General features: G+C 42.3%; 1 protein-coding gene across 4 annotated transcripts; it reads right to left on the bottom strand.

The window, feature by feature from the left end:
• Positions 1–777: 777 nt before the first annotated feature.
• LOC127297617 (uncharacterized) lies at positions 778–8,804 on the bottom strand. 4 transcript variants are annotated; one of them, XR_011744211.1, is made up of 5 exons: positions 7,684–8,787; positions 7,368–7,601; positions 7,103–7,277; positions 5,429–5,538; positions 3,726–4,112 (listed from the first exon to the last, which is right to left on the bottom strand). XR_011744211.1 is itself a non-coding variant. In XM_051327931.2 (5 exons), the coding sequence occupies exons 1-5, from the start codon at positions 7,695–7,697 to the stop codon at positions 4,090–4,092; spliced, it is 552 nt and encodes a 183-aa protein (XP_051183891.1). In that variant the 5' UTR covers positions 7,698–8,787; the 3' UTR covers positions 3,726–4,089. The 4 variants fall into 4 exon arrangements, 2 of the variants coding, with proteins under 2 accessions (XP_051183890.1, XP_051183891.1); XM_051327931.2 differs by having other exon boundaries at positions 7,688–8,787; XM_051327930.2 differs by lacking the exon at positions 3,726–4,112 and adding an exon at positions 778–1,163 and having other exon boundaries at positions 7,103–7,601; positions 7,688–8,804.
• Between the last annotated feature and the right edge of the window lie 3,556 nt (positions 8,805–12,360).

Genomic DNA, 12,360 nt, shown 5'->3' with positions numbered 1-12,360 from the left:
AGAGTGACTAATTAAGAAGGATGCATGCTCCCCTTTTCATTTTCATGTCTTAAACTTGTTTAATTCTTGGTCAAACCTAAGATTTGACCAAAAGATTCAAACGGGCATAAAAAAATCAGAAAAATGAAAACGAAAGCACATAGTTTTCTTATGTCATATAGTAAGCATTCAAGTTGATAAACAAGGTCTAGACATATTCAAACGCGTAAATCATGTATATATCTACCCCTAACCCTAAACTCTGTCTTATGAAGTCAATCATGAAGAGAAGTGGTTTTGGGTTTCAAACATTGAAATTTCAAGAACCTCCCAAAAGCTTCATTTTAGAGTGACTAAGAAGGATACAGGCTTACCTTTTCATTTTCATGTTTTAAACTTGTTTAAATCCTGGTCAAACCTAGGATTTGACAAAGATTCAAATATATGGGCATAAAATTCAAAAAAATAGAAAAATGAAAAACCAAAGCACATAGTCTTCTTATGTCATATAGTAAGCATTAAAGTTGATAAACAAGGTCTAGACATAAGCAAACTAGACAAATCATGTATCTACCCCCTAACCACTAAACTCTGTCTTATGAAGTCAAGCATGAAGAGAAGTCGTTTTGGGTTTCAAACATGGAAATTTCAAGAACATCCCAAAAGCTTCATTTTAGAGTGACTAAGAAGGATCCATGATTACCTTTTCATTTTCATGTTTTAAACTTGTTTAATCTTGGTCAAACCTAGGATTTGACCAAGATTCAAATGGGCACAAAATTTAAAAAATCAGAAAAATGAAAAACCAAAGTACATAGTCTTCTTATGTCATGTAGTAAGCATTCAAGTTGATAAAATGGTTCATGCCGGCGTCTTAGCTCCTAAAAAAAATTATACACCAATTGATGTGATGAATTGATGATTTACTCTAGTCTGCTTCTAGACCATGCAGCTAGCGAGTATTCATATGTACTACATGGAGCCCCCAACTTTTGACTTCCCGTGTCGGAAAAGGCCTGTTTAATAATGTGGGGCCGTGAGGTATCCCGAAGTATCTAGAGGGTTTCAGTGTTTCAGGCTTTCAGCATCGCCACCCAAGGGAAGGATGGGTGACGAATCCGTGCATTCACAGCCGTTAGATCTGAAGAGTCCTTGTATGATGAGCGGTAGATAGCACCTCTAAGCTGCAAATCAACAGCTTCAATTACTTCAAATGAGCATTGGCCGGAAGGCTGACAGAGTGAAAAAATTCAAATTCAAAAACTCATGTATAGAATAGAAAAAAAATAAAAAAACATGTAGATAGAATAGAGGTATAGATAGATTAGCCCAAAAAAGAAGAGGACGGGGAAATTTCGAACGCTCGCCTTTAACTCAGCAGACACCTCCCTCGCGCACCTAAACTTTCGAACGCGCGCCCAATATTTCGAACGCTCGCCTTTAACTCAGCACCCAGCCCACCTTGTTCTTCTCTAGACACCTCCTTCGGCGCCCTGTTCTTCTCTAGACACACCCTCGGTGAACCAGGCCGCGCACCAAAACTTCCCCACGCTTTCTATCAGCCGCGTCGGCCCGGCGATCGCGGTGGCGCCGTTCTTCTCCAGCCGCACCGGCAGCGCGCTGTCATGGTAGATCCTCACGGTATGCATGCTATCTTCAGGCCTGGGCAAGTACGATTCATTATAGCTCAATCGAAGTCAGTCGCCGTCGCCCAGCCCTTATAAGTTCGTTAGTTCGTTCGAATCGATCGGTTGATATTGTTTTCCTCTCGATGTGTTTGTTTGACATTGTTTTCCGCTTTACCTATTTGCTCGAATTCGTTAAGATCTTGTACCTTGCTTGTTTGTAAGGCAAAGAGGAAATCATATCATGGCTTATCATCATGGGTATAACCTTTTTAGCTAGATTTTGCTGTTTGGGATCTATGATCCTTTTAGTTGCTGCTCTCCAGTAACATTTTCCCTCTTTTTTATTACAGTGAAAAATACACAACGAGGAAACCACTGTCCAGCCTAAAAAAATAGACCTCAGTTGGTTTGCTGAAATCGGCTCAAATAACGTGGCATTTAGTTATATAGTTTTATATTCGACCTGTTTGCTCAGATATGTTGGTTTACATTCATACGCAACCTCGTTGGGCAAGTATGGACACAGCTTCATGACTTTCGTGTCAAAATTCCAGCGGTTGAGTGATTTTTGGTTGGATCCATTCCGTGCGTTCGATCGGCTTTTGATGGCTGTTATTGAGACAAAGTCATGGCTGGACTTTTGACGCAGCTCCAGTGACGTTCAGGTCAAAAGCCCAGCGTTGACTTTGGTTCAATATCAGCCATCCAAAGCCAATCGAACACACATGAATGTATCCAACCAAAAATCACTCTACAATAAGTCGTTTCCAGACTAAAACAATGTTTATTCCCAAACTATTTTTTTTGAATCCGACCAATCTTTCCCGGAATGCAGAAGAAATATATAAGATTTCTTTGGAATGTTGTTCTTTTTACTCGACAGTTTGAATTTTAAGTTTAAAGTTGGTTGTAAAACATAAAATGAGGTTTATTGATAAACAATATGGCTGAATCTGATGAAACTCCCCAGAATGCATAACCCGACATATAAGATTTCTTGGATTTTTGTTTCAAAAACTTCTAGGCAAAGAATTTTAAGTTTAAAATTTTCTCGTGAAACTTAAAATGGTAAATTTTGGATCCATTCTCGTGCGTTCGATTGGCTTTTGATGGCTGTTATTGAAACAAGTGTTAATTGGTTCTATGCCACTCCTCAATTCACAAGTTGTGTTTATGCCATTACAAAAACTGAAGTTGTGTTTATGCCATTACAAAAATTGAAGTTGTGTTTATGCCACTCTCAATTCTCAATATCCCCTTCTATATATGCCATTTTCAATACTCCACTATAATAAATATAGCATATCTATGATAGTACTCTATGATACCACCCACTATGCACCCATGTTCCAAACACCACTCCCGCTGACTGTACCTTATTGTATCGAGCGATAAGCTTGATGAGCAACCCAAACAAACAAAATAAGACTGTACCTTATTGTACTTGCTCTTACCCATATCTTCTCTTTCTCTTTCATCGCGAGTGCAGCTAATTCAGTTAGTCTTCCAATGAATATTAATATTTTGTCTCAATGATGTCATGTTTCGACTAACAATTAGCACTTTTGAATTCTTAGATTGCTTTTTCACACGATGCACTTCTTTTAATTTATTTTACCACATTTGAATGTGAACCTTGACCAAATAAATAGGACAACAATATCACGATCATATAATACATAAGCAGCATTGTTAGAATCGTGTTGGAAAATACTTTCTAATGATACCAGTTTTATATCAATTTTTTTTATATACTTCATCCTGAAAAATATGTTTCAACTTCATCAAAACTTGCATGTATCTGCAAACTAAACTCATCTAAATACATGTATATCTACATAAAATTGAAACATCATTTTTAAATAGAGAGATATAGATTAATATTTTTTCGAAGATAAAATACGAAAAACAAGGGTGCATTGTTTATTTAAATGGAGTGAGTAGTATATATAAAATCATTTTAGTTGCCAATGATCATGTTGAGGGCCTCTATTTCTTGTTTTGCTCAGGCCCTCCGTATTCTCAGGTACGGCCCTGGTGGTCTATGAACCTGTATGTAATCTTATTACTTTTGGCTTCTTTGCACTGCTAATAGATCGGCGGAATTACGGCAAAAAAGAAGAAAGAATGTGTTGGTATTGTATTGCTTTCGATAGATATGTTCGCCCCTCCCTGTGGGGCCCCGGACTAGCTGTCCGAAACACCCGTTATGCATACACATTCACGATCCCATGATCAGTGTGTCGTGAAAGCATAACCGAACTGGTAACAAATACATCATCCATTACAGTACCGAATAAAAAGATTACAACAGGTCACATGACCAATACTTACATAAGAGCCGCAATGGCAGGAGATCAACAATCACACAGCGGAAATACTTCAGACGAAAGTCTTCGCATGGGCCAAGTCATGCCATAACCCTACAGGCAACTGACTGGGAAGACGTTCCTAGCTCGCATAGACGTCGTCAACTCCTTCTTCATCTGTCGAATTCCACCAAGTCTGGCCAAGTAAATAGCCAGGGACAAAGCCATGAGTACATTATGAATTGTACTCGCAAACCACCTTAGAGAGAAGTAAAGGATATGCAATTTGGCAGTAGCAAGGAGCAGGAACTATTCTAGGGCGACAGGGAGTGAGAGATGGTTTCTCTCGAGAATATGACATCTATATCTTTGTTGAAAACCTTTTTTTGAAAACAAGTTTATTTGCAGACTAATAGGTAAGGGTGACCCAATTTCTTTTCCGGCCATCTCATATGGCCATCAAAACTTTTCCAACTTTCCACCGTACCTCCCAGGTACATTTTCCACCAGTCCCACTGGCATCACTTTCCCAAAACAATATTTGAGAAAACATTTTTGTAAACCAAAACTCTTTAGTGCTAAGCAGCAGCCTTTCCAACCGTCCATAACCGCGGACACGGCTATTCGAATAGTTTTCACTCTGCAGAGGTTGTACACTTTCCCCACAAGATCCGGATATTCATCGTGTGGGCATCATCCCTGCATAATAAGCTATGCCACGACAAATACTCGATCATAGTTTTTCGCCTACTCGCCTTAGCCTAAGACATGCCGAATGAGTTGTACCTCCCAACACCAGAGTCCGGGATGCCGTTTACCCAGGAGTTGCAAAGTCCCCGACACCCGACCCTCCGGAATGCCACTCAACCAGTTAGGCATCTTTCAATGGGAGCTCATAAGTTGTACCCCGCGTACCTGAAAAGGCAAATGGGTTGCGTCCCTTCTCATGGGAAGAACCCCGGTCGAAGCGTCCATGGTCGGACTGCCACTACACTTGCAGGACCCAAACTAAGGCGAGACAAACTACTACGCTACGCCCCGTGCCCACTTTGGGGTAATGTGGTTGCACTGTTTTTCAGTCCGGATGAGTACTTAGGCGCTAAAGTTTTCGAAAACATTTTCTTTTCTCCACTTGCCTCCAGCAAATCTTCCTTCCATAAAATTTCTTCCTTTTAAAAACCCACACTTGGGCAGGGCTACCCCATTCCAAGGTTTTCGAAAACTTCATTTTAGAAAAAACATTTTTCATAATCATTTTTCCAGGTCTCCCAACCTATAGTCCAGTTCTTCTTCGAAAAATGGCGACAAGGATGACATGGTGATAAGCACCATATCGCAAATAGATATGTGTTCAGTAGGTACCGACGAGGGCTGCACCCTAAGGGTGGAATAATAAAACTCCGGGTGGCACTAACCACCGGCAAATAAATAGAAGACATGCACTTTTATAAAACCTGTAATAATGCAAGAATAAGATATATAGGATCAGAGGTGCATCAAGAGGTGGCTTGCCTTGGTTGGCTATTTGTCCCTGGACTTCATCTTCACGAACCATCTGCTCTTCCTTCCTCTTCGAAGTCCTCACCATGATCCTCTCCTTCCTTTCCGATAGTACTCGCATTCTAACGTCGCAAAATAAAAGAGAAGGCAATCAATACCCAACCATGGAATCAACCACTCACACACAAATAGTAGCAAACCACTCAATCATGGACTATTAACATTTCAAACAAACAACACCCAGAGCAAGAATGGTCAATTTATTTATAAAAGGACTATTTCTATTTTCACTAGAAAAGATCTTAGCAAACATCTATTTGCTCAAAAGGGTTTTATCTCTCATCAAAACATAATCTACACAAGCTCAGGAGGCCAATAACTTGTGGAAACCACCAGTAGGGTCTGGTGCCAAAATTTAGTATAAAACATTTTAAACAAAAACAACACAATTTTCCTATGGGTAAAATAAGCAACAACACCATATTAACAAACCACTCTATAAAAATGCACACCAAAATTTGGTAAAATCACAGAGAGTAAAGCTTGACTTTATAAAGCTACAGAAATCGGATTCACTAAATTTGGGTTTTCAAAACAATAGATATGATTTTTATAAAACCAGAAATGGCTTAGGAACTAAATAAATGACCTAAATCTTTCTGTTGCTCACAAAAATACATGCAGCATATATACTGCAAGATATTAACATGTGGAACTCACATGCACTAGAAGTTTTCAAAAATAAGCTTTTAAATATTTTTACAATGCAGAAACTAGAGCCAACCATTTTCAAGGCATACAGTCATCAGAGCATATCCAACCAGTAACAAACATATCACTAGATAGGTACTGAAAAATGTGATCTACCAAAGTTGGTTTGGTATTTTTCTGACTTATAAAATAATTTACACAATTTTTATACTAAAAGGTACCCTGTTTTGGTTATAAAATTCCCAGATATTAATTATAACTCAAAAAAAATATTTCCCTGGACTAACATGGTAGCTACCAGAAGCACTTGGATTTGTTACAAAATCCATTGTAGTTTGCAATTTAAAAATCACTGAAGAGCTCTCTGGACCAAATTTAATTTGTTAACCAGACAAAGTCCACAAAACTTCTGCAAGTGGGACCAGTTCCAAAAGATGGGAAATTACATCTACAACACATCAAAATTGACCTCATGCAGATAGGATCATTACTAGTCTCACACCAAATTAAATACTTATACTGCAACATTCTAGAACATGATTTTTCTACACAGATATACAACCAAACAGCACATGCATGCAATTGTTTGTGGTTCAGATTTAGTTCACGAGCATCTATAAATTTGAATCACCCAATTTGGTTCATCTAGGAATAAATGGAATTAGAAAACCTACTGATCCATTTACTGGAGGCAATTTCAGATTTAAACAGAAAAGAGTATTGGGCTGAAACCCTAACTGGCGATGGATTCAACGCGGGTCAGGCCAACGGTGCTGGGAATGCGAGGGAGATGGCGCCGTTCAAACGGCCTGGGGCGGGGCCCGGCGGGGTCCGCCAGATCCTGGCCATGCGTGGCCATGGGCTGCATGCGAGCGCCGGATCAAAATCCAACGGCTTGCGAAGCGAGCATCAATGGCGACCAGAGACGTGCGGCGCGATCGCGGCACAAACAACGGCAGCGCAGCAGGGGCTCACCGAGGGTCAGGCAGGGAGGCTAGGGCGACGGCGCAAAGGAGCAGAGGAGCTTCGCCGCGGTCTCCTCCGACGGCGTGGTCTGCATGCGAGCTCGCGGAAGTCCACGGGGGCCATGGCGAGCACCATGTCGTCGGGACCGACGGAACCGTGATGGCGGCGGACTTCCCGTGGGTTCCTGGAAGAGAAGGTAAGGGCCGTGTTAGGGTACTGAGAAGGTGCCGAGACGGAGAGGACTGAGAGGGAGTGCAAGGGGGAGGGCGGAGACGTGGCGGCAACGGCGTGGTCGAGCGGAGGCCTGCCTGGGCGCTTCGGTCGGGCTTGGGCGACTCCAGAGGGACGGCACGGAGCGGCGGAGCCTCAGGCGTCATGGAAGGCGACGCGTGCATGCAGGGACGTTCTCCAGGCGTCGACATGGTCCGTGGCGTGCGCGGCGTAGGTGCGGACGAAGTCGAGAACGGCCGGCCGCGGAGCTCGTCACGCGGGGCCTCCCAGCGTTTCCCTGCGCAAGGATAGGGGATGGGTTAGGTCCAGGACATGGACGAAGGGACAGAGAGGGAAGGCGGAGAAGTGCTGGCAGTGACGTGCTCGGCGACATGCACACGGCGGCCGGTTCGGCTCGTTTTCTTCTCCGGTGAGGAAGAGACGGCTGGGCGCGGTATTCTGCTCCTCGGACGGTTGCAGTGAAGAGGTGAGAGAGGGTGTGGACTGGAGAGGAAGGGGCGTGCGACTAAAAGGGCTCGGGAGGCCGGGGAGATGGTGCGGGCACGGTGCCCTGCTGCCGCTCGACGGGTACTGGCCAGAATGGGCGGCACCCAGGGACAGGAGTGAAACGACAATAGCTAGAGGCGAGGCTTCGCTGCGTGTCTGAGTCGTGGAGATCGTCTTGGAGCGATGCTAGCGTCGGGGATGCAAGGGAATCGGCAGGCAGGGAGAGGTCGCGTCCGCCTGCATGCCGCTCGATGATATGACAGCGGCAAGGTGCGGTCGCGCAGGGCTGCGGCTGTCCGTGCGTGGGTGAGAGAGTGGCAGGAAGTGATAGGGAGAGGGAGGCGGTGGCGTGGTGTCTTCTGGTCTGCGACGACCAAGAGACAGCGGAGGAGTGGTCGTGTGCTGTGGGAAGCGAGGAAGGTTGACGACGCGTCTTGTCGTCTGCCAGGTGCTCGACAGATCGCCAGCGGAAAGACGGGGCCAGCAACATGCAGGCTAGGGCGAGGGTGGTGTGCAGGAGCAACGGCTGCCACTATTTTGGCTTGGGGTGTTGAGGAGGGATGCGGCAAGGGCACCATTTGCATGCATGGCTCAACCGGCCTCTTCTCCTCTCTCTCATTTTTCTCAAACGTGCTAAGCACACACACAGTGCATGGATCGACCAGGGAGGGAAGAAGAAGAACGCGACAGGGTCGACCTGACTATTGCACTAGATTCCTTCGATTTCTCTTTTTTCTCCAGCCCGATAGGTTGCTCTGAAAGAGTTTATTTTTCTTCCCAGCTGTTAAGGATACAACCAGGATTACAAGGAATTTTACAGATACAAATTTGGTGGAGAAATGAGGGAAAGAGAGAGGTCGAAAGTGGAGCATTTAGGTGATCTCCAGAGATCGCTGCCTGCAGTAGTTTTCAACAGCTTCAGATTTCAGAAGATTTTTCAGAGTGGTGCTATGGTTACGGTTTTGTAGTAGGAGAACATATCTAGTGCTCCCATTCCTTTGTATGCTACGGTTGCTACCGTATAAAAAATATATTTTCTACGTATTAAAAAATTATACGAAATTTTTTGAGTTTTCATGAAGTTTGTCCCTACAACATCTCAAAATTTCATGTCCAAATTTGATATGGATACTGAGAAACAAAAAAGTGAAAATCAGGATGAATAGTGCTACCTAGTGTTAGAAAAGACAAAATCAGAGAATGACACTATTCATGCTGATTTTCTCTTTTTTGGTTCTCAGTGTTAATGTCGAATTTAGACATGAAATTTTAGAATGTTGTAGGGACGTACTTCATGAGCACTCACAATTTTTCGTATAATTTTTTGACACGTATAAAATACATTTTTTATATGGTAGCAACCGTAGCACACGAAGGGGTGGGAGCACTGGATATTCCCTCTTTGTAGTAGCTGCACAATGCTACTTGTCTTGACCCTAGGTCAGCACTTCATTTTATTTTATTGTTTGTGATGATATTCACGATCATCCATATTTTCTTTTGAAAATAATATTGGGAAACTATTTTGGAACTAGTTTTAGAAAACCTAGAGAAGAGTATGATTTTTTAAAAATAATAATATAATAATAATAAAGCAATGTTTATCAAAGCTAAGAAAGGAATTGAGTTTAAGGTGTAAGGGAAAGATGATCATGGCATCACATTGTTTTCATGACACTGGGTATAAATGTGTTAGAGTTATATTGCTAGGCAGCTACACAAACAAGCAAGATCAAACAAGCACGGCAAAAAAGCAAGATACCACAAATGACTCCATCAAGATCAAGGAGAGCCACACATAGGTTAAACCAACACATACTATCAACAATGACAATAGAACATCTATCAAACAAATCAAGAAGAAATTGTTGAACAAGGGCTCAATAATGACCATGTCATGGTAAGGTTTGAGAAAGTTCCTTAATAGGGGAATAAAGCTTTGGGGCAAGATTTTCTAGCAAAAAGAAACAAAAGAAAATTAGTGGAGGCACAAACATCTTCTAATTTCTATAGCCTTTTTTTTAAATCGAAATCCATGTGTAAAAGTTTATAAAACAAAGTTTTTCAAGATAGTGAGATCATACAAACTTGTAGATCCCTATAGGTTTTATAAATACTTAGTTTGGAAAACCTTTGCGTCTAATTAAATCTTGGCTCATTATTTTGAAAAAAATGTAAAATTACCGGAAATAAGAGAAATAGCCAAGATAAAGCTTTTGTCAAGTAGATAGTAATATTTTGAATGACATGATCACCAAGGAACATGAATTATGTTTGTTCTCAAAATTGTTCGGCAATCAACTTAGGAAAAACATGCATAACACACAAAACATCACAAATAAGCAATACACATTGTTGTAGGAGGTTTAGACAAAAAGTTTTTGTTCCCCCTAATTTTTGCACTCTGGACAAAGAAACAAGTTTGCAAAAGTTAGGGTGTTACAGACCTTCCACCCTTAAAATAATCTCGTTCCGAGATTACTAAGCGTAGTACTAGAGAAGTTGTTAGAAGTTAAATTAAGTTAGTCTCCATCTTCAGGTAGACGTGTCGTTGTCGAAAAGGTCACAGCTTCAGCTTCTGAGAGACACGACAGATTTCCGCCGAGGGCGAGCTTCGTGAAGAGGTTGACTTCTCTATGGCGGTGTTAGATCTGTAGCTTCCTAACAATCTTCAAGGGGTCCACACTCCTTGGAGAGTTAGAGTATCTTATCGGTGCTTTCGAAGGGTCAAAAGTTTTAGGGTTAGCTTCAAATTTTAGTGGAAGACTACCATGGGGTCCCGTCGGGCGCTTTTGAAGAAGTCATCGATCTCCCATCTTGAGTTGAAGAATCTCAAGGCGAAGTGCAGTCCATAGCTTCAAGAGGCACACACGGTGTTTACTACTTTGTAAGGCGCTCCTTAAGTTAGTAAGTCAGCTGAACTCCTGGTGGGTCTTCACATAAAGCAGCAACAACAGTCGTCGAAAACAGTCTTCAACATTAGGGTTGGTGTTCATTAAAGTACACCAAATCTTGAGTCTTGAGTTGTCGGTAAAGGCTCTACTTGATGAGGACCAGATGGACCTTGTAGAGTAACTTGGCTTCGATGCTATAGCTCACTTAGCTGGTTAGAAGGTGCGTGAGAGGGTGGGTTTTAAGAAGATAAACTCAAGGTTAGCGCGATTATCCTCTAGGGTTAGTCAAAATTAGTACGGCTTCATATTCTCGTGGAGTTGCGGTCGATCTTGAAGGTACTGGCTTCTTCTTTGTTGGCATCGCAGGGTGTCTTGAGTTGAATGCCGCACTGAAGATGGGCATTTCGGGAAAACATGGTGGCCTCTAGCCGTTACTCAAGTTAGTGTTAGAGTTTCCCGTTAACTTTGCAAACATACTGTTTAGAATTTCTACCATAATTTTGAGCTGATGCGAGGAAAACATCTGAGGTGGGTTTCCTAGAAAGGGTTACTAGACAAAAAGGTTTTTTTCCAGTCCCAAAGGCTAAAACAAGCACACACACACACAACAAGCAATCACAAGCACTCATGCAGCAAATTTAGAAAACCACAAGCAATCATGAAAACCACACGAGGTATTTCAAGTACCCAAGGATACCTAATACGTAGGGTAGCTCAATTGAAACAATTGAATTTGTCCTATCCATCCTATAGGCTTGGGTTGGTCAGAGATGCCGACGTCTTCATTTTGCTGATATTGACTTCAACAATGATTCTTGTAGCAGTTGGTGGTGAAAGTAGACCTGATGTCGAGCCGTCGGTGTTGAGTTGGGGGCGAGTGATGCATAGGATCTTCTGGTCTCAGTTCGGAAGGGTAATTGCTGAGGAGCTCCATGGATGATAGTTTCTCATGAAGAACCTAAAAATTACTAGTCAAGAAGCTGAGGACTTGATCCTTGACGACTGCAAAAGTGAAAGTCCAAGGAGGAACAAGGTCAACTTCTTGACAGACTTTGGTGACAACCAAAGACATGCTCTTATTATCCCTATATGCGTACTGCTAAGTCGACGTCCATCTTCAATAGCTGCAGCCAGAGATACTTGAGACTTCCTGAAGGATTGATCCATCTTCGAATTTGAATCTCCGAGTCTGAGTGGGGGCATCGTCCAACATCTATTTTTGGAAGAGGATGAGCTAGTAGAGTAAGAATTTTCCAAAGTCTTTAGAAATCAGAGAGCGAGGTAAGAATGAGAAGTTTTTGAAGAGGTAAGAAAGATAGAAGCTAAGCTTCTGATTACTTAGGAAAATAAGTTTCGTAAATAGTTTTACCAAAGTAGTATTTTCCTAACTGACGTCCATGCTAACTAAGGTCTCCTACAGTCAACCTGGCTCTGATACCAGCTCTGTGGGGCCCCGGACTAGCTGTCCGAAACACCCGTTATGCATACACATTCACGATCCCATGATCAGTGTGTCGTGAAAGCATAACCGAACTGGTAACAAATACATCATCCATTACAGTTGTTATCACCAGATTTTGGACAAATCCAGAGGTGGGCCATAAGAGAGATGGGCTTAGAGGACTACACGTGGAAGATCTCTGAAGCGGCCTTGCA

This window comes from Lolium perenne, chromosome 4 (assembly GCF_019359855.2).
Source record: "Lolium perenne isolate Kyuss_39 chromosome 4, Kyuss_2.0, whole genome shotgun sequence".
In the NCBI taxonomy this organism is placed as follows: Eukaryota; Viridiplantae; Streptophyta; class Magnoliopsida; order Poales; family Poaceae; genus Lolium; species Lolium perenne.
This window is presented reverse-complemented; position numbering and strand designations above follow the sequence as displayed.